General features: G+C 44.2%; 1 protein-coding gene across 3 annotated transcripts; it reads left to right on the top strand.

Annotated features, from left to right (window-relative positions):
- Positions 1-1561: 1561 nt before the first annotated feature.
- LOC112568820 lies at positions 1562-11481 on the top strand. 3 transcript variants are annotated; one of them, XM_025246320.1, is made up of 3 exons: positions 1562-2262; positions 9891-10031; positions 10434-11481. In XM_025246320.1, the coding sequence occupies exons 1-3, from the start codon at positions 2199-2201 to the stop codon at positions 10631-10633; spliced, it is 405 nt and encodes a 134-aa protein (XP_025102105.1). In that variant the 5' UTR covers positions 1562-2198; the 3' UTR covers positions 10634-11481. The 3 variants fall into 3 exon arrangements, with proteins under 3 accessions (XP_025102105.1, XP_025102109.1, XP_025102119.1); XM_025246324.1 differs by lacking the exon at positions 1562-2262 and adding an exon at positions 9375-9676 and having other exon boundaries at positions 9911-10031; XM_025246334.1 differs by lacking the exon at positions 1562-2262 and adding an exon at positions 9382-9540 and having other exon boundaries at positions 9911-10031.
- Positions 11482-21272: the final 9791 nt, after the last annotated feature.

The following is a 21272-nucleotide window of genomic DNA, read 5'->3' as shown; positions in this document are numbered from 1 at the left end:
TTCTACACACTGGCTCCATCTGTGCCTCATAGAAAACCGGACAAAAGTGGGATGCTCAGTGTCCAGTCTTATCTATGAGCTTACAAATCGTTCTCCGCAAAAATGTCCTCTTTGGGAATATCCTGTTGTAGTGAAATTACCTTAAGGGTAATGTGGTTTATGTCCTAGGTGTGCACAGGGATGTCGGCCCTACAGTATCCCCACATCCCCAGGGACCGGTGCCAGTGAGAGGTAAAGAGATGCGACTGAAGGGAGTTTCCATTAGAAGTTGGACTGGAGGAAGGGAGCAGTCATTAGAAGGGATGAACACTGGATTCTAGAACAGCTCCATGGAGTGTACATGCCTCTCTGTCTCCCCGTATAATTGCTTTCAGGTCGCTTGTCATAACTACATCAGTGCTCATACCCTCCCTGCCCTAGCGGCTCTCTGTCTTTCTCAATTCTGGAGAAATTCCACCACTCAGTCTGCAAATAGCGAATCGATTAAAATTCAGAGAGAAGAACCAGACAAACCACATTATGCCAGGCCGAGAAACGACTTGCTACTCAGACCAGAAACCAAATTTCACTATTTTTAAATAATTTCTTTTCTATCTACTTTAATAACCTCATATAAGAAGAAAACTGAGTGAATTAAAAAAAATAATTAAAAAAATTAAACAAAATAAAAACGGGTGGTGAGGGGTGAGAGAACTCATTCTGCACTGGTGTGAGGTGTGTGAGGTGTAACCGTCAGTAGGCTCACGAAGGAGGAAGTTTATTTGTTTTTGTGTGGTAACCTCGTCTCACTTTCACTGATGGCGGTGAGGCCGGGCTGCTGGCCACCCGCTGGCTGCAAACGTCGTTAGGCGGGTATGATTTCACAGGAATTGCAAAGTGTTCCACATCGATCACAAACATTCTGAGGGATCAAGGGAATCGGGTAGGGAGCCAGGCAACTGAAGATTCCAAAGGATGTTTAGAATTAAGAATGAGAGTCAATGTGTGCGCATGTGCGGGATGAACGTGTGCTTGTTTGTTTGTTTTAGAAAATATCAAAACATGAAATAAAGATGAAGATAGAGATGTTTGTGTTTGCAGAGCCACTTATGTATCAAATACATCTTTTCACGTAGCTGCTTCTTTACTTGTCTTCACATTGCTTTTGTTTTTTTTTTTCTTCGAGAAGCTGCTCTACGCATGCGCGTAAGAGTCACGTGACGAAGGGAAGGGGACGCGAGGTCACGTGATTTTTTACAACGCTCGAGATAACATCATTACTGCTGACGTTCTCCAAACGGAGAAATGGACTCGAGCTGTGCCCACATCATCGACTGGGTGGACGGGAGCAGTTGTCTGTTAGAGACAATTAAATTGGATTTGTGAGGTGGGGCCAGCGACTGGTGGTGCGCGTGGTGCGCTTGGCGCGCGGCAGAAAACAACGAGCTGAAGCCACAGATACTAGTTCTTCTGCAATTAATGATGGACAGCTCATTTCTAAACAGCTGATACTCTTTTTTTCATAGGTACACACCAATTGCGATTCTTCAAATTTCCGAATATTATTTTTTCGAGAAAGGAGCAGTTCTCCGTTGAAGTCTGCTCATTAAGAGTTCATAAATTCATCCCCGCGTGTTAAGTTGTTTCTTCAATAGCTCAGTCAATTATAAAAAAAACTTAGGCGAGAAATTACAGGGAATAAAAATCCTTTTCACTTTAACAGAAGCCGAATTGGTCGTCGAATTAAAGTACAGAATAGAATAGAAGACAGACAGATGCGCAGAGAACCGAGTTCCTGGCTGTGACGCTGGTGTCAGTGAAGGAGGGACTGTGAAGGAGGGACAGTGAAGGAGGGACTGTGAAGAAGGGACTGTGAAGGAGGAGGATTCTGAGCAACCATAAAAATGGTGTCCGTGTCCCGAGGCAAGGAGTGCAACCAGCCAACTGACGGCCGCCACCTTCTTTCTGTTCTCTCAGGACTGTGCTGAGGACGGGAGGTGTTCTCATTGTGTCACAAGATCGTGGAAACCAGTCTGAACTTTGACCCAGCTGACATCCGAAGACTGAGATGTGTCTTTGCCGGTGTCCCTCGTGTAAACGTGCAACATCAGAATTGTGTGTGCTGCCAGACTTGTTATCTGGGTAAATATGAGTGTCTTGTACATCCTCTAGCATCCTCCTGACTTCTTACTGAGCTGAAGCTGCAAAACGGAAACAAAATGAAATTTCAGCTGTGGAATAGCATCTTCGTCGTCTTCTTTTTCTTCAGACAATTTTGCCATGGTAAGACTTTTGTTCTTTTTCTGACTTTGCTCCAAATACTGAGTTTTTATCTATTGTTTCAATTTTCTCAAATTTCTAAGTGTTTAATTGTTTTCACGTAGTTGTTTGACCAGTGTCCAGCTCTTTGGCATGACATTCATAGAAACATTACGAGAAGTCAGTGTGTTATGAATGCCGACATTTTATTCTCACCTGTAAGAAAATGCTACCTGGACCATTTCAAATATGTTTGGCTACAAAAGTAAAGTATGAGTGCATGCAAATGGAGTAAAATGTTTTTTAATTACTCTTGTCTCCTCCCTTTTTGTTTTTAATAATGTCTTCAGCTGTTTGTTTGACAGAAGAGGGGGACATTTACTGATGTAAACATTCTGGAAGTTTCTTTATTTTCTGTGTTCATTTCGCTTGCACAGTCGTTAGTAAGGGTGAGGTCTCCTTGATTATAACGAGTGAGTGTAAGTGCTTTACCGTGTGCAAGAATGTACACCTCAACCCTCGTCTTAAAGATGGGGTACATCGGGTACTGTTTCACTGTCGGGTGGAACTGTGGGAGTGGTCCAACTGCTTGACATTCTTCCCCCCAGACGGAAGGCGAGTCGGGAGGGGCGAGGGAGCAGCTGCTGTAGAAATGAAGTCACGTGGTGTGTTGGCAGTTCACTCACGCCCTCGTAGTTTGCAAACAATGAACATGGGGATTGAACACGCTCCTACTTATTTGCATGCATTACTACAAGCAGTCAGCTAGAAACTCGGGCCTAACAGCCGGCAGGTCTGCATGCGCGTGTCTTGATTGGATGGACGGATGGATAAACTTACAGACTGACCGTCGCAAAGAAGTAGGAAGCTAGTGTACAGACCTACAGTCATGTAGGTGTGTGTGAACAGCAGCTTGGTAACCACATGTACTTACACTGCTTTGAACACAGGTAATTTATCAACACCGAAGGGTTGTTTATTTTGTTTGTACGAAATTAAGTCTAAAAATATAAATTTATATGAAGAGTAGTTGTTTTCACACCCGACTAACACCCAGAAGGTCCTGGTTTCAAGACCTAGCGGAAATATATTTTTTCTTACATTGTAGCATTTAGAATGTAGCCGGAATTCATTTAAAACAGAATTTGATGGTACCAGCATTGTCAAGCTTCTGGAAGCGCCTGCAGGTAGAACACGTGACACGATACGTCATGATGATAGACAAGGCAGCCTTCACATGGGAAATAATATTTGACAGGAATGACAGACAATAGTAGTGGGACAACTACACAACATCTTGTAATTCTCATTATGTTATTTTTAATGTAATCAGATATGGATGGTACTTGAATCTAGGATTTTGTTTTCAACTCTCTCTAACTTTCTACCTCGCCTCTCTCTCTCTCACACACACACGCGCTCGAACGAGCAAACAAAAAGAAGGATCCCAATTACTCAGGGTTCAAAGTTGAGCCTGATGCCCGTGGCAAGAGAAGACAACTCTTTAGTGAGCTTTATCCCCAGTGCAGCCCCTGCCATGCCCTTGCACCTTTACTTTTTTGTCTCCGAAGCTCACGTGCATGCTAAGTGACAGAAAACATAAGAAAAGTGGAGGTGAGTGCATCACGGGGAATTATGTCTCGGAGGAAAAAAAAACTGTGACAATTGCATTGAGTCTCGGCAGCAACTCCGCCTGTCGGTTGTGTCCCCTAAACCGAGTCTTGGGCTCAGCTTGAGCCTTACAGAAGCTCACTTGTCTGCTGCAGTCTTCGGGGAAGGGCAGTCAAATTTGAAAAGCTGTAAAGTTTCTTACAAAAAGAATAAAAGAAAGACAAAAGTTGTAATGCAGAAGTTGAAAGGAACTTTGTATAAAGAAAAAAATTCATTAACTTTTTCCTCTGGAGTCTGCGCTGGACATTTGTAGCAAAAAAAAAAAAAGCAACAAAAAATCAACAACAAAAAACAAACCAATCAACGATGAGACAAAGATGAAAGTTAAAGACACGAGCACTAAAGTGGAAGCGGTTGAGGACACATCCCCACTTTTTCCTTTGGTCCCTTCTTACTTGTCCTGAGAAATTGGTAGTCATCTGTTGGACTAGTAAGTTTTCTTTCTACAGGCCTCCAGTAAATGCTGTTCATCACTGTGTTAGTGGAGCTGTTTATCTCTGTGTTAGTGTTGCTGTTCATCTGTGTGTTAGTGTTGTTGTTCATCATGTTACTAGAGCTGTTTATCTGTGTGTTATTGTTGCTGTTCATCTCTGTGTTAGTGTTGCTGTTTATCTGTGTGTTAGTGTTGCTGTTCATCATGTTACTCGAGCTGTTTATCTGTGTGTTAGTGTTGCTGTTCATCACTGTGTTAGTAGAGCTGTTTATCTGTATTGGTGTTGCTGTTCATCATGTTACTAGAGCTGTTTATCTGTGTGTTAGTGTTGCTGTTCATCACTGTGTGCTTCTCTACTTCCATGTCACAAACGCTCTTCTCTCCGCTCAAGGTCTGTCTAGGAAAATAAATTTGTATTTCCTTTAAATTAACAATACAAACAACGAAACCTACTTACATTATCCTTACACGTGATGTAAACATTATCTGTGTGACAGAGATGTGAAATAGATGTTCTGTGTCGGTGCCAGCTATTTCATGTTTCGAAAAACTATATCTTCAAGACTATCATGGCGGACAAACCTTTCAAATTATTTTTGTCTTCATCCTTGTCAAAACTTTCTCGCAATCAAAACTAATGAAAGAAGAAAAACCAAATAACAATAAACAGAAATAACTTTGTTACAGAACATGGATTGACACACAGCCAGGTAATGAGTAGGATGAGTAGGGTGAGCAGGGTGAGCAGGGTGAGCAGGGTAGCACCGCAGCGAGACTCATTACAATTTTAAAAGGTGTAAAAAACCGACCGTTAAACTTATTCGACTTTTTACTACTTCCAGCGCTAAGAGCTCCATCTGGTGGCTGTAACAGCCTCTCAGTGCTGGGAGGTGAGATGAATACTAATCCAGTATTGAGCTCTCCTGGGTGGACACTACACGATATGTGCTAAACACATGCTCATGTTAGTCAAGGCCAAAACACAGATGTTTACACATAATAATTGTGTGTTTACACAGGGAAAGCCTGCGATTACTGTGATAAACATGTATACACAACGTGCTAACATGTGTTTACAAGTGTTACTTGTTTGCGAGAGATGTAATTAACTCTTGGTAAACAATTTATTAATATTTGTTTTACAGCCTTGCTTACAAGGGACCAAGGTGATAAAGGTGTTTAAGTAAAACAGACACTGTTGAGTGTTTACATGTGATAAACGTGTTTATGTACAACAGGGACTGTTGAGTGTTTACAGGTGATAAACGTGTTTAGGTAAAACAGACACTGTTGAGTGTTTACATGTGATAAACGTGTTTATGTACAACAGAGACTGTTGAGTGTTTCGTCTTCGAACAAACGCATGTTGTCGGTTAGGTTTCCTCCGGGTACTCTCTGTCTGTGAGGTTGGGTGAGTGGATTTCTGGGTGTGAATAATCGGAAGGTCCTACCTCAATACAGAGATGTGTATACAGATATCTGCTCTACACAAGTGTCATCTCTCAAGTTGTGACAGTAGTTCACACGTTCACACAGTTCACAATATCCATAGACAAGTCTGTTTGCAGAACTCCTGTAAGCAAGCGAGGAGTAGTTTGCATCACACCCACACGTACACCAAGGTGCTCGAAACCACACCTTAAGAACTTCATGGTCACTCGCACCCACACATCCACCCACACCTCCACTTGTTTGTCACCTTCTCCATGTTCCACTCACGTCGTCGTCAGACATTTCAATGCGTTGTGCGAGGGTTGTAGCATCGTCTTGAGTGCAGCTTTCCTCTCAAATTTCGGGGGAAGGGGATAATGGAGAGGTTAAAGCTCTGGTGTCTAAGCCGAGGGTGAAAGTGTTTGATACCCGTGTGACCCAGCTGGTGGGAACGGGTACCTGACCTTACAGAGCGCTGGGGAGGGTAAGACAGGGAGGGGGAGGGGATGGGCATAATATATTCAGTGGAATTTTTGCCGTGAAATTTTGGCAAATGTAAAAATTCATCATCCAGGGATTGGTCATCTTTTGTTAGTGGCTCTGTGGTGATCTGTTTACACTTTACATAGGTTCGCATCCCATAATGTCCACTGTGCTCGCCTCGTCGCTCATACATGCAACCAAGGCCGTGTGTGGGTGGACGGCTGTCTGCCGAGACTAACGCTTTGACTCTAATGTTCTCCGCTGTTAGTCTCGGCGAGCCTAAACAAAGAATGTGTCTAAAACCGGAAGCTTTCTACACACTGCCTCGTTTTAGTAGTTAACTGGGAAAAAATCGTCTGCAAACAGTCCAGTCATACAAGTTCGTGGTGAAACTTTATTCTTGTTACTAGTCTGAGATTTGACGAGTAAACAATCCACCCCGTGTAGCCCAACCCGCTGCTAATACAAACTTTTCCCACTGCTGCTGCTCAATGGGAGCCGCCATTGCAATGAAAGCAGGTGAGGAACGAGGCTTTGCATGAAGACGTGTGTCAGCTTTATTTTCACTCAAGGCTGAGGTTTAGGACTGTGTGTGTACCCGACCTCAGGTGAGCAGCAGGCCGTTGTGACTCATCCCAGTCACCTACAGTTGCTAGGACATACTTGCAGTATTCAGTATAGCCTACCCTGTACCCTGTACCCTGTAACCCATCACCTGAAAGCCGCTCGGAGCCGTTAAAAACGAGGAGATAGACAGTTCGGTCAATTAATTCAACGAGTTTTTTTTTAATAGAATTGATTTTGCTATTCTTGTTTCTCAGCAGGAAGATAAAAGTACTTTTAAACATTAAAATCAATTTTTTCCAAAAAGCAAAGTTAAAATAAGAACGTACCTTAGTCTTTTATTATCCGTTCTTGACCTCATCCTGTGACCATCTCAAAAGGCTGAATTAATGAAGCGCCATTAATCACATTCATGTGATTGCTACTTTGATATCAAGCCGTGCTGAACATTTTCTTCAAAAGTCCTCTCAGTCCTTTCATCTTGGAAAAAAGTTGATGTTTTCTTTCAATTGTTATCTCCTCCTGCTGTGTTGAGTTTCAAAAGTCTCTTAGCATGGTGCCTGTCTTCTGTAATGTACCCCTACCCGCCTTCAGCCCCCTTACAACCACACGGAGGTCACGGTGGGGTCGCTAGTCAACATGCTCCAGAAACACGAGAGTCTGTCGAGTTATCTCAACATGATGCTAATGAAGCTTTTGTCCAGTTTCAAGCTCAAGTGGAGGCAAATAAATGATTAATACAAACCTCCTGTAAAACACCCTCCCTGTTCTCCGCCAGGTGGCCTCATAAAAGTGCATTCTGCAGCTTCGTCACGCGCTCTTAACGACTCGTGTATACAGTTTGATGTGCACGTGATTGAAGTCTGATTTTTACAAATCAAGCAGATGAAAAAAATGTCCAGACACACCCAAGTGTGTTGATTCAGAAACTCCTGGTTCTCCATGGATGCGATATTTCTAGCCTGTAACGGTTCAAGGAGAGGGCGGTAGGTTTTGAAGATGAGCTGAGTGGTGGATCACCAAATCTGGTTTTCACAGTCGTGGATATTCTCATGTTAATGGAGCTTAGTGACAGTTCGTTAATTGAGAACCAGGTTGTGTACGAGGTGTAGACCTACTTGCTTTGACAGAGTGTACGAGTAGTAGGTAGTAGGTAAGCAGAGCTCACCCCACATGCTCAGGGTACAGAGACCAGCAAACATTTTCTAGTCTAGGGTTTGGACCGCAAGTGCGGCTCCCCGAGGCTTCCAGACATCTAAACTACCACCCGAGAGGCTGGGGGAAGGTGGTTAAGGTCAGTGTACATCTGGATAGGATCCTGGTGTTCGGGTAGGTTGCGTGACCTGTCCGACAACGACCCCGACACACTGACGTCCTGACGTCACTGAGGCGTAACTAAGCCGACAAAGACCCTCCTGCTGTAAGACTGGTGTGATTAGACCATGTGCCAGTCCACTGCACAATATTGCTACAAATACAACATTTAGTGTTTCTCCACCTTAACTCGACATGTAATAAACAGTTACACCCACCATGTCTAATACCTGTCGCCATGTTGACAGACGCCATATTCAGAAAGTCTAAATTATTCTCTTGCTTATATCGACATTATTATAATTAAATTAACTTGATCTTTCAGCGTGACGAACAGGTGGATTCACAGCTGAGTGGTCACAAAGAAGACTGAGTAATTGAGTAGTTTACCTGGGAAGTCAAGAGACGTGGATTGTGACAGCTCTATTGACATCACTGAAAGTCTAATCACACCTGTACAACATAAAAGTTTAATCACACCTGTATTTGAACAAGCAGCAGGCGATGTCATACCACAACTGATTTGGAAAAGAAGAACTACCTTGACTCCCGCCGCCTCTCAAAAGATTCTGGCGGCGACAGACACACCCTTTGTGGTATCGGCACTCATCGATCTCGTCAGACTTCTGGCGACGTATGCGCCGCTACTTGCGGGGTCACGTTTCCAGTGACCTACGACCTTTCAGGGCAGGCGTGCGAGGGCTGTTAATGAGGATTTTTTTTTTCTGAGCTTGACTCACGTCGTCAGTCATGCGCATAACCCTGTTTCGTTTTCCTCACACCTCTCCTCCACGCCCACCAGCTGAATGCCGCTCACGCCGGTTTGAGGAGAGTCAGGAGACTGTATTGTGACTGCTCCTACATAAAGCTTGGGTCAGAGAACCCCTGAAGTCCTTTTTATTATTGTTTTCTCTTTCTTTCCTTTTAAACGATTTTTTCCCTGTTATGTCCGTTTTAAAACTTGTTTTGTTGGTTGAAAAAGCAGTAAAAGGAAAATATTGCGAACAAAATAACGCAGATGCTTATTTACACACCGCTGCACACCAATACACACAAAGGTAGGTTGGGATCCACAGGAACAACAGAAGCTACAAATATCAACATGTGTCCCTTACTTGACTCCTGTGGGGTGAAGCGGAGTAGTAGGTGATGGTGTTTGGGGCCTAGTGAGTCACACCACCTGACTTGAGTTACACTTCCATTTACCATCTCTCCACGTGATCCAAGACCCACCCCATCGTTACAAGGCAACCCGTGTACTGACATGAATATCCTGACATCAGTGAAATCTTAGTTGTAGTGCACTTCTACTTTATCCCATACCGGGTACATCCAAACCAGATGAGAATTGTCTGTACATAACTAAAATACCTAGTGATCTATGTTTTGTTGAGGCAATGTCACAGGTAGACTGTCTGAAAGTTCCTCTGATGATCGTCTGATGCTCCGGTGGTCTTGTAGCCTCTAATGTGTCTGTGTTACAAACCTCCTGTAGATGTCTCTGTTTCACTAGTACTCACCAACTGCTACCAATATCACCAGGTGCTACAGATGTATCGCAAAGCTATCTAATCGACGTCCTGACATGACACAACACTGACACAACAACTGTGACACAACACTGACAAAGATGACACAATGTGTCCTTGCTGTGTGTGAGGTCTGTGTCCTCATACCTACAATCTTATTTACACGTGTAACGGCAATAATAACACATGTGACACTGCAATGATGACAGGACTGTGTCCTCTGACAGGAGGCATCTTCTGCTCTCAGTGCCACCTGGCGGACTATTCACGATGTGAGGAACAGCCTCCTGCTGCCGAACCCTGCTTTGACCCTGGCAACGGTATCCTGGAGACCTGTGCCATCATTCGCATCTTTAGAAACAGCACAGGTAAGTGGATGCAGGTATGATTAAGTTCATTCGTTTGTTTGTTTATTCATCCTTACTTATTTTGTCTGTACGTTCTCATGATGATGAAGCAAACACAAAAGAAAGATTAACAACGGCTACTGATCTGTCCTTGCTCCACTCACACACACGGATTGAACGACACCTTGCGCACACCTTCATTTCGTCTTTAAATGCTGCTTAGCCTTAAATCCTAACCCTGATATTGATCCTAAGTAACCCTGGTTACCCTGATATTAACCCTAAGTAACCCTCGTTACCCTGATATTAACCCTAAGTAACCCTCGTTACCCTGATATTAACCCTAAGTAACCCTCGTCAAACCCTCGTCAAACCCCAGCGTCCTTCCTTCCCGCATGCTAACACTTTCTTGTCATTTTTCAGGGGAACTAATCGACTTCCGGCGGTCATGCTCTACGACACAGGAGAGCGGGTGTTACCGGGACCTGGAGGGCAACCGTGTGTGCGCTGAGATCTGCTTCACTGACCACTGCAACGCGCCGCACGCAGCCTGCACCCGCCACCCGCTGCACCCGACCCTCATCACTGGCGCGGCGCTGCTTGCTCTCTGGCTTCGGTGCTGACCCCTGCAGGTTCGCTTCCTGTCGACGATGTCTCTCTGTCTCTCACAGCACCACACAAGATCTCAGTTATTACACTAACAATCTGCTTGTGTACCGGGAGTGCGCAAGCCGCCATGAAACAGGTTCCACGTGGGTGTGACTGTTAAAAATAAAAACTCAAACTTTGTTGTTGTAAGCGGTCTGTCGTCCCGGTGGAAGCGATCCAGCGAAGGTAAAGTTTGAAAGAGATCAGGCTATTGTGTCAAATGTCAGGTGAATGGACGACACCTTTCTCTGTCCAAGGTGTCCCAGACCTTAATGTTTGCACGTGGCAGCCATGTTGTGTGTGGTTGTGGAGGTGGTTGTCAAGCAACATCAGCAACTCTTTCAGCACCACTGCCCCGCTGCTTGAAATGATGGATCGCACTGTTGGCTGGCCAGGACATGAACATCGGTTCAAAGAATGTTTTCTGAGGGCTGTACACACCAACTAGTGTGCGTGCGTGCGTGCGTGCGTTAGTGTGTGTGTGTGTGGTGTGTGTGTGTGTGTGTGTGTGTGTGTGTGTGTGTGTGTGTGTGTGCGTGCGTTAGTGTGTGTGTGTGTGTTTAGGAGAGTATGATGGTGTCAGTGTTCGTGTCAGGAGACAACACTCTCCTGTGTATGTAGATGTGCCTGTCGTGTGTCGCACGTGCCGTCACTGTCGTGTCTGTGTACGTGTGTCGGTCTGTGTGTTCGTTAGGTGCTGAATGTTGTGTATGTGCGCACGTGACTTTAATGCCAGCCTGAATGTACAATCGTCCTATGTGCTGCTTCCATCGTGTTGTTCAGATGTTGTATTATTTCTGTGATGATCTGAAATAAACTTGTGTCAGGTGTTTGTGGTGAGGAGTTTTCTACTTAGACACTATCACACCTGTGAACCTAATCCACGCGGGAACACACGTATGTGTGTGTGCTGAGGTAGATCCTTATCCTCATCCTCCTCTTCTCATCCTCATTCTCCTCTTCCTCCTCTTCCTCCTCCTCATCCTCCTCATCATCATCATGCTACAATACCTTGCGACAGTACAATAGTCGCAGCAAGACAATGTTGAAATGTTCTGTCAAATGTTTGGCCCTGACGAGGGGTCCAGTGTCTCATTGATTTGTACCTGAGATTGATAGCGGCTGTCGGCGCGAGATGAAAGGGTGCAGTGCCCACCTCCACCCGACTTCCCCTTACAGAACATCGTGCGGTCACCCGGGTCACGCAGCGCGCGCCGTTCCTGTGTGGAGACCGTGGAGAGGTGGTGATGTAGACTGACCCACCAGTCAGTGGCGACCTCTGTCCGGTCATTTCACAAACAAATAATGTCCTAGTCACCTGGAGACTGAGACACAGGTGTGTAAGCTTTGTGGACTGAGGTGTTCGGGTGCTCGGGTGTAGCAGGGTGTCGGGTGTCTGTACGTGGCTTTCCTTGGCACAAGTCAAGTGTTCACACGAGGTCCTAGCAGAACAGGTGAGTTCATCCAATTAGTTTCTTTCTGCTTGTCTTTCCAATTCTTTTTCGTTCTCTCTTCTGTTTCTCTCTCTTCTAGTCATCATGACTTTCCCAATCTTCAGTTTCTCTTTGTCCTTTTGTCTTTTTGTGCTGCATGTCTTTTAATCTGTTTCAGACAACTCTGTTCCCATCGTAGCGAATTAATACAAGAAAATAAGCTCAGGACTTTTTAAATTAATTTTACAAAGTGGCATTAACTGTCCTCCCTGTTGTCTCTCATTCTTTCAGCCTCTTGTCTCACTGTTGTCACACATCAACATCTCTTTTTCTCTCTCCGTCCTTTCTCATTGTCGTCATTCTCTCACCCGAGTGTTTTCCTGTTAACAGTTGTATGGTTGTCTTCTCTCTAGTCTCATGTCATTGTATCCTGCTGTTGTTATTCCATGTCATTATGTTTGTCAGCTCGTGTTCTCAATGCTGTTATTCCATGTCATTATGTTTGTCACTCGCGTGTGTCTCTTGTCTGCTTCACAGCTCGCTCGTGCATATTAAGGAATATATCCGTATGTTTGTAATTAATGAAACACAAAAAGACAATAATTAAATCTTAAAACAAAGTATTAAAAATACCCGCTGATTAAAATGCTGAAATAGCAGAGATCGCTCATAAAACAACAACAACACACAGACCACTTCACAAAACATTAAAAACAAGGAGGAACGGTTTGCAGCCATGGTAAACACTGGACATGGTTTCAGAAGAGAAACAACCCCAGGAATGAGAACAGAATGAGAGGAATAGTAGCTGCAGACGAACGAGCAGACGGACAAATGTGAAGACCGACAAAGAAGCAGCGCGTGCACCGGGGTCGTTGCGGCTGCTTTGATGTGACCAGCCGCCTGCTGTAAATGTCTCACCTGACGACCACGGCGAGGTCTGGTTGAGAGTTCATCAGATATTAGCATGAGTCAGCTGGGGTCATAAATTGATCACACTCCATGGCTGGCGAGGGGAAGAAAAGGAGAGAGAGAAGACAGAGAAAGAGAGCGACCCTGACGATTAAACTTGATACAAACTGGAGTCGAAGCTTAATTTAAAATCGACTTACCTGTTCACAGGTAAACCTGACCTGAATACCTACAACTGATCTGCTTGCCTACAACTGACCTGCAAATAAGGTTTCTGCCACTGCTGTCCTTCTGTCTGCTCTCTGTGCGTCCTTTACATTTCTGTCTACAATGTTGAAGTGTCTGTGATAAGGCTAACCATTGTCTCAAAGTCTGATGTAGCTCTGTGAAGTGGTCTCTATAATACATACTGACCTGCACCCTGGTCTTGGCGGCAGCTGGTTCAAGTCCCTCATCAACCTTTCTCCGCCTTCTGTCTTACAGCCGTTCTCTCGCCGAAGCTCGATGGACAATAAACATCATCTAAGTATGGAAACATGCAGAAGACAATTCTTTATTCAGTTTAACTTTCATGTTAACAGGCTCGGCATCCTCTATCGACATTGAAACTGCTCACCTGTAGGACACATCATTTAAACACCTGTATCTGTATCACTGTGTGTGAGAGAGAGAAAGAGAAAGAGAAAGAAAGAGCTCCATGACTGTAACAGAAGCAGTGTGCACTTTGTCTCCTGCCTGTCTTCATTCCAGTCCAATTCATTTTATTAAATGACAACTTTTTCTACGAGCTGCGTGACTGGAATGAAACATTTTGAGAAGAGTTCCGTATGTGCATCAAGCGATCGGCTGGTTAACGATTCCTTGCCGGCGGAGTGATAAAAAGTAGTGCCATTGAAAGCAGTGAGCAGGCCGCCCTATAATCAGGCAGCAGTCAAGAGCTTGCGTGGCTGGAATGTGTCTGTAGTCTGCTGCCTGTCCTACGATGGCATCGTGTCTTTATTGTGTATCAGCAATGTGTCCTGGAGGATAATGGGGGGTGGGCTGTGTGATGAGAGTAGAAACATGATTTTGTGAGAAAAATGTCAACTTAAAGCATGGTCCTACATAACAATGTCCGCTGTGTTTAAAATAAGCTTAGTTCCTTATCTCGGGTAGATAAACAGTGTTCACCACATTCCTCATATATTGACTGCTGTTTGTGATTAGTTCACGAATATCTTGGACTTTGTTTTACTTGAATCGTGAGAGAAAAGAAGGAAATACTTCAGTGAGGCCCCACCCAAGCTGAGCTATGCAGAAGTACACACTAATTGAATTCGTCTTTATTCTATGGCTTTATTCTAGTCCGTCCTGTCCTCCAGTCCGCCAGTCAAGTGTGTCTAATACAGACTGACTCTCCTAGTCGCTCCTGGCTAAATAGTCTCCTGGCACGGAGTTTATTGAGGTCGGCCACGTCAGTCACGTGTGTGTGTGTGTGACTGATGTACATCATAGCAAGTCGACTAAATCCAGAGCTCGAGTTTGTCCTTTGGTGACTGTTTCTAGTCATTCTGCATTCTCCACTTTGGACAGGTCTGTATAACAAGGTCAGGGCCAGTAATGAGCTGACCTCCTTTGTGGATTGTCTTTGGAGCACTTGGACACTTCAGACAGACAGACAGACAGACAGACAGACAGACAGACAGACCTGTCAGGTCCCGGAGACTGCCGCCAACTGCTGAATGAGGTCACCGGAGGGTGGCACCACGCAGTCACCCGTGACCAGACTTTCCCAAGAAAACTGCTTTGTAAGCTTAGTATACCTACTCACGCTTCATCCACTGTATCCCTGTGGTGGGGGAGGACCTATGAACGCATTGTTGTGTCTCAGCACTGCTTTGTAAGGACCACTGAAGTCCTAAAATGTTCGCAAAGCCGACAAGATCCCTTCGGGCGGCCCTAGTGGGGACAGCAATTCACATTCCAGCCACCGGAAGATTACCTGTACCTAGGTGCCGTTTCCTACATGTTTGTCAGGCGGTGTTTGCAAGTAATTTTTACTTGTAATGACCCAGATACATCTGACCTTTAATGACCCAAATATATTGGGTCCCTAACAACCCGAACATATCGGACTTCACTTGGTCCAAAACGCATAAAATGGATGAAACTTTTGTGAGTCAACCAATCATTTGCATCCTGTGTATTCCGCGCGTGGATATAATCAGACTGTTTATCATTATTTATTTGATATGAGTTTAGTAATGTAATTCATGATGTTTTTGAAATCCCTTCATAGTGTTTTGTGTTCTTAATGCTACTTTCCACAGAATGTCTCGTGGCCTCTAGAGTAACATTGACACAGTCCTGCTGGTTGTTATCTACAATAATCACGAGTCAGTCCATTGCAATTATCGCCACATGGTACTCAAGTTTCCATCTCTTATCTTCCAACAATTGGGTTGTCTAAAAGTAATATCCACACTTTCAATGTTACAGTGCTGTTAATTGCCGTTAAAATCGAAGTTTATTTACTCAACTGTTGCTGTTGCTCCAAATCTCTCCGGTATCTCTACACATTGCGAGTCCACACCTGTGATAAGCAGATCTCCTGCCGGCAGTCGCGACACCCGATGACTTCTGGCAGTACCCGTGTGACTGTGTCGTCACTTCCTCACTCGGTCTGCAAACCCCCGCCAGAGGGCGACGACGGTTTTGCCGGCGACACGGATGCCGAGCGCTGTCCCAGTCCACAGACAGACACATGACTTCTTCCGCTTCTGTGACTGGTTGTTGACCCCGCTACACAGCAACACACAGCAGCAGCATCTTCATGAGACGATCTTCAACTCTCTTGAATTGTTATGAGATTTACATTTAAAAGCATAGACATAAAGGAATAAACACAATTCACTGCCACTAGGGTCAGCAAAGGGTCAAGAAAGCGAAAGCCACGCTAGCAGACACAAACACTTAATGATGTGGAATAAATAATATGCAGGGAAAACAAAAACTCCGGTTGTTGGGAATACCAAAACGACAATGGAGAAAAGAATGAAAAATCAAAGAAAAAGTGTTGAAAACCTTGTGTTGAGCTTCACTTGGAGGCACTGAAGAGGACATCATGGCAGTCTGCAGGCTGGCGATACCAGCGTGTCCTCGTCGTCACTAGCAACAATAATAATAATTACAAGGACGATGTTGTAAGCTGTTTCGTGCTATTTTTAGTCAAAGAAGTATACACCAAATGTTTATTGCCAGAACAGACCCTTTGTTCTCTGCAACCAGGTGGCAACAAGCCATGCAGTGAATACGATGTAACTATGCATGTCTCACTTGCAAAACTTCTTTGTGGTCGCTTCTGTGTGGCTCTTGAAACAGAAACCTTCTGGAGTAATTGGATCTTAAATTTATTCATTTGTTTTTTTTTTGTTTTGTTTTATTTTTTCTTGTTTTCTCAAGAATGCTTCTTCGTGAGATTCCCTGTCTTGGCCTGCCTCGCTTTCCCTAAAGGTGTGTTCCCCCCACCTAACCGAGTTGTACTGAAGAAAGAACGAGTTCTGAAAAAAAATTCTACTCTCAGTTTCAAACTCATTTTTAACAAGATGCCTGCACGGTCACACCTTTAAACAAGTTCAGTCCCTGTAAGATGTCCTTGTGGAGATTATCAAAGTTTCACTCCAGGCTTTGTGTGGTGGCCACGGTATCAGTCATCAAAACTTCACTTGGTATGTCGAGCAAATCTCTCTTTCACCTGCAGCCACCCATGACCACTTCATTAAAACTTCTCTATAGCAACAAATAAATAACAAACAGGATGGTCTGTATACCCGTTTTCTGTTTTGTACAGAGATTTGTTTACAGTGGGTGTGGCCTTGCAAGTCGCCACCTGCCATTTCGGGCTTGCCACGGTTTTTTTTTAAAAGAAATGTTTAAAAATTGCAATCGCAACTATGGCGAGGCTTTCAATGGCATTAAAGGAGGAATTTGTTTTCCTACAAAAAAGTCGGTTATGTTTTTTTTGGTGTCTACTGGAGTGAGGAACATCAATGAGGGGCGGTGTCGATGTTTCTATTGTTATTAATAAACTGTAAGCCCCTAAGAGCGCGCGCGTGATTGTGAGTCGAGCTGCGCGTGAATAATATTCTGGTTGGCTGGCTGGCTGGCTGACTGACTGACTGGCTGCTTTCATGCGATACAGAGAAAGAGGGAAGAAGAAAAAGATGGGTGGGGATAGGGGGACATGGCTGTAATGTTCCTTGACTGCCACCAAATGTTGCAACTCCATTAAAAGTTCGGAAGGTTTCATTTTAAGTGGCGGGTAGTCAGGTAAGGATGATATCAATTCCCTGTTTTGCATAATAATTTACTGTCAGACAGACACAAAAACATCTCACAGAGAGCTATGAAACAAGTTTTACACAGAGAGACCAACACAACGAACACGTATGAAGGGTAGAAGAAAGAAGTAAGGATGAAACAAAAGAAGAAACTTCAAAGGCCGTGAATTACCTGTTCGTGAGCAGATGGACACTGGATGTTGCCCCAGTGGTACAAGTCGATGTTGAGAACAAAACTATTTGCGCTCGAAACCTCGAGAACAGGTTGAAGAGCCTTCGCTTCAGTCACAGAGAAACACAGAAAAGAACCGGAAAGAAAAGAACAAGACATCTGATTGTCTGAACTAGGTTCTGCCAGGTAATGACCTGTCAGGAATGAGGATTCTCTAACATTTTTTGGGAAGCAAGAGATACACAAATCTCCTGACTCTGGGAGTCTTTTTATCAAAGAGACAGGTTTTGAAAATGACAGCGAGGACAAGCTGACCTGATCTGTGAACACAGATTTGTAGGTGTCAGCAGCTGGCATCACACAGCATCATTACATAAACATAATCACACACACGGGTACCTTCACAGTGTTTATCAACCTCCCCCGATAAACTACCGACTGGACAAAAGTTTTGGGTAGGCCTGTACAGTGACAGTGAACACCATTTTTGACAGGGTACAAGTGGATCATGGATATGAACGGACACACACACAGACACACACACAAGCACACACACAAGAACACACACAAGCACACACACAAGAAGTTAGTCTTTCTTTTAATTCAGGGACTGAATCTTGTGGTGTATATAACGAAGTTCCACGGCACAATGCAATAAAACTTGACTGATGCCGGGTGAGATACACAGGTTGACAGGTGTTAGCAATACAGCTAGTAATACATACACACATTGACCACAGCAAATCAAGTTCTTTATATTTATATTTATATGTATATACAGAGGCTTTCTTGGAGTATTTTGAAGGGTCTTGAAGTCTGCAGACTCACGTCTGGTACACCAGCCTCCACAATATGTAAATAATGTGCCAATCAAATGTGTTTATGTTTACACTTTGAAGTATTTCAATCCCTTTCTGCTTTAAGTCAGTACAAACAACCTCAAGTTTACTACGAGGGCGATTTTATCAAATTCAAATACTTGCTGGTGTCACAGCCATGATGGCGACCCTAGCTTTTGTTTTGGCGACCAGAAAGTCCTGGGTTTGGGTAATCAATCACCATAGCAACAGACACGATGAAACCTCTGTTCGAGGACTTGACTTCGAGAATCTTTCGCACGTGAACACCACACACTCACAGGCCTTGTTTACTTAGCACAGGTCCACAACTACCCCTCGCCAGCGGACCCCTCAGTGGGGCCCATGTGTTTCCCACATCCTTTGCCTCACTCTCTACTTTTCCAAGTCTGTTTTGGAATTCCTGCTTGTTGGTGGTTGTCATCACTTCGGTATTCTTTCTGTTGAACTTTAAGCCAGTCTTCTCTGCTTCCTCTGCTAGCTTGCTCAGTTTGGTTTGTGATGTTGTTGCCGATGAGATAGAAGACTGATGTCATCTGCAAAGTTTAGGTCCTCTAGCTGTTTGGTGAAGGTCCACTTGATACCAGTGTTGTTGTCTTGGGTTGTCTTGCGCATAATCTAGTCTATGACCATCAGGAACATTGTTGGTGATAATATGCAACTCTGTCTTACGCCGGTCTTCATGATGATGTGAAAATGAGTTTTAACACACACACACACAGAGGTCACTTCTACTGTTAGAAAACACTGGTGGTGTCATTGTAGGTGGGAATACCATTTCTCCCCATTGATGTTCAGTAGATCAAACTGGGGAAAATGTGTGAAAAAAGTGGATAAAATTGGCTTTGAAGAAGATTTTTACACACAAAAAGTTGCAGTGGGTAGCGGCACCAGCAAATCACACCTGGCAATGCCTTCAGTCAGTTCAAAACCTAGTGATGAGATTGTTCCTTTTGTGATCAATCATGATGATAATGTGTGTTAACTGATGTTCACCGACTGACATCAAACATCAAAGCAGCAGTTTTAATATGAACCACTGGACCATCGATACTATACTACTAACTAATAATAATAATATAATAATAATAATAATAATAATAATAATAATAATAATAATAATAATAATAATAATAATAATAATAATAATAATAATAATCAGATGGATGTCCTTTTGCCAAACAGACCGGAAAGAGAAGGAGGCTAGCTCTCTTTCATTTCTCCTGTAGTCATCCATTATTTTCAGTGTAGCCCTGTTTAGTGCCAACATTTCTTGCTGATATCATCTTCCTCATGTCGGACTGTCTCATTGCCTGTGGCATCTTTCATCCCCGACATTAACTTTCTGCTTGACTGCACCTGCCCTGATGGACCTTCACATAGAGATGCACTTGGTCCACCTGCGGATATTTCGAGTTTGTTGTCCTCACATCACAAATTATATTTCCCGGACCACCGGGCTCCACTCTTGGTCAGCCACAGTGATGACCTGAAATGACCGGGAATAATTATACCTTCACCTTTACTTCTTATTTCATCTCACCTTGTTCATAAATCTTATTTTTTGAACTATAAAGTATGAGGCAAACATCTTTCCTGTCCTACTCCACTGATCATCTTGCTTCTGTATCATCTGATCATCTAGCTTAACCCCGGGGTAGACGACTAGAGTGGGGCAAGACACGTGGTCTGTGGGTGACGTGGCCGCCAGGGTTGCTGCGCCCTCTGTAGGCGATGGTAAAAGTGATCAGACCATAAAGTGGCAACAGGGGATGTTTACTCTCCACCCCGGGTACAAGCACGGTGCTTCACATTTGCTGAGCACAAAGTGAAAGGAAGCTTGCTATCTGTGCACAGACAACACCGACAAGGGCTTTCATGTTGAGGCACAAAGACACAGCCGCTGGTGTTTGCCTTATCTACCCGAGTAGTCTTTGCACCCAGACACGTGGTGAGATTCCTACACAGGGTAGAGAACTAACTCACCTTCCTGCACTCACTTCACATTACTCTCTGTCTCTGTATAATCTTCAACACACACACACATAAATATATATATATCAATACAATTTTATACAGACGTCAAGTACAAAACACAAGCTGATGATTACAAAGGATGCGACTAGTCGTACTCACTGCCCACATCCAGGCGTACACACGCACGAACGCACGCACGAGCACACGCATGCACACACGTGACCGCCATCATGGCGAGACAAGCAAGTACCGAAATGAGAAAGTTCTAAGCCAGGTCCTTGTCGAGGTTCAGACATCAAAAGTTCTCGTCGATGATGTTTTTGTAGCTTCGAGCACCGAGGCAGGTGCAAATGTTTTGCCATTATGTCATAGCTTGCAGCGCTCTTCAAAAGAAGAAAAAAAGAAATAAAAGCTTTACCATCAAGGAAGTGCTGAACATCGAGAACATGCTGAACTCTCCTCCCTCCACCACCCCTGTCCCAGTACCCTGGATAACCCAACGACAAGCAAACAACAAAAACGTATTAATCATAGGTAAAAAAGGTGTCTTGTCCTTTCCACCCCTTTATGTATCCGTCAGGCTTATCATCCTTGATGCAACTCCTCTGCACACACACACACATATACACACACAGACACACTGTTAGAACTCCAGACTGGTGTTCATGAATCCTGTTTACCTGTGCAGGTAGCGGCTAAAAGACAGATTCACTTAACGTTTGGTTTGAGTTCTCGTGTTAGGTGAGGGCTTGGCAAGGACAATGTACCCGTGTACAATGCTGACGTCAGTCCCGTCGACCTCTCTGTGTACAATGCTGACGTCCGTCCTGTCGATCTCTCTGTGTACAATGCTGACGTCAGTCCCGTCGACCTCTCTGTGTACAATGCTGACGTCAGTCCTGTCGACCTCTCTGTGTACAATGCTGACGTCAGTCCTCTCGATC

Source organism: Pomacea canaliculata, linkage group LG1, assembly GCF_003073045.1.
Source record: "Pomacea canaliculata isolate SZHN2017 linkage group LG1, ASM307304v1, whole genome shotgun sequence".
NCBI lineage: Eukaryota > Metazoa > Mollusca > Gastropoda > Architaenioglossa > Ampullariidae > Pomacea > Pomacea canaliculata.
This window is presented reverse-complemented; position numbering and strand designations above follow the sequence as displayed.

Excerpts from the sequence above, each read along its gene's own strand:
- LOC112568820 (XM_025246320.1), top strand. The coding sequence starts at position 2,199 with ATGAAATTTCAGCTGTGGAATAGCATCTTCGTCGTCTTCTTTTTCTTC. Across the intron at positions 2,263-9,890 it reads CTTCAGACAATTTTGCCATG|GAGGCATCTTCTGCTCTCAG; the intron begins GTAAGACTTTTG and ends GTCCTCTGACAG. Across the intron at positions 10,032-10,433 it reads CATCTTTAGAAACAGCACAG|GGGAACTAATCGACTTCCGG; the intron begins GTAAGTGGATGC and ends GTCATTTTTCAG.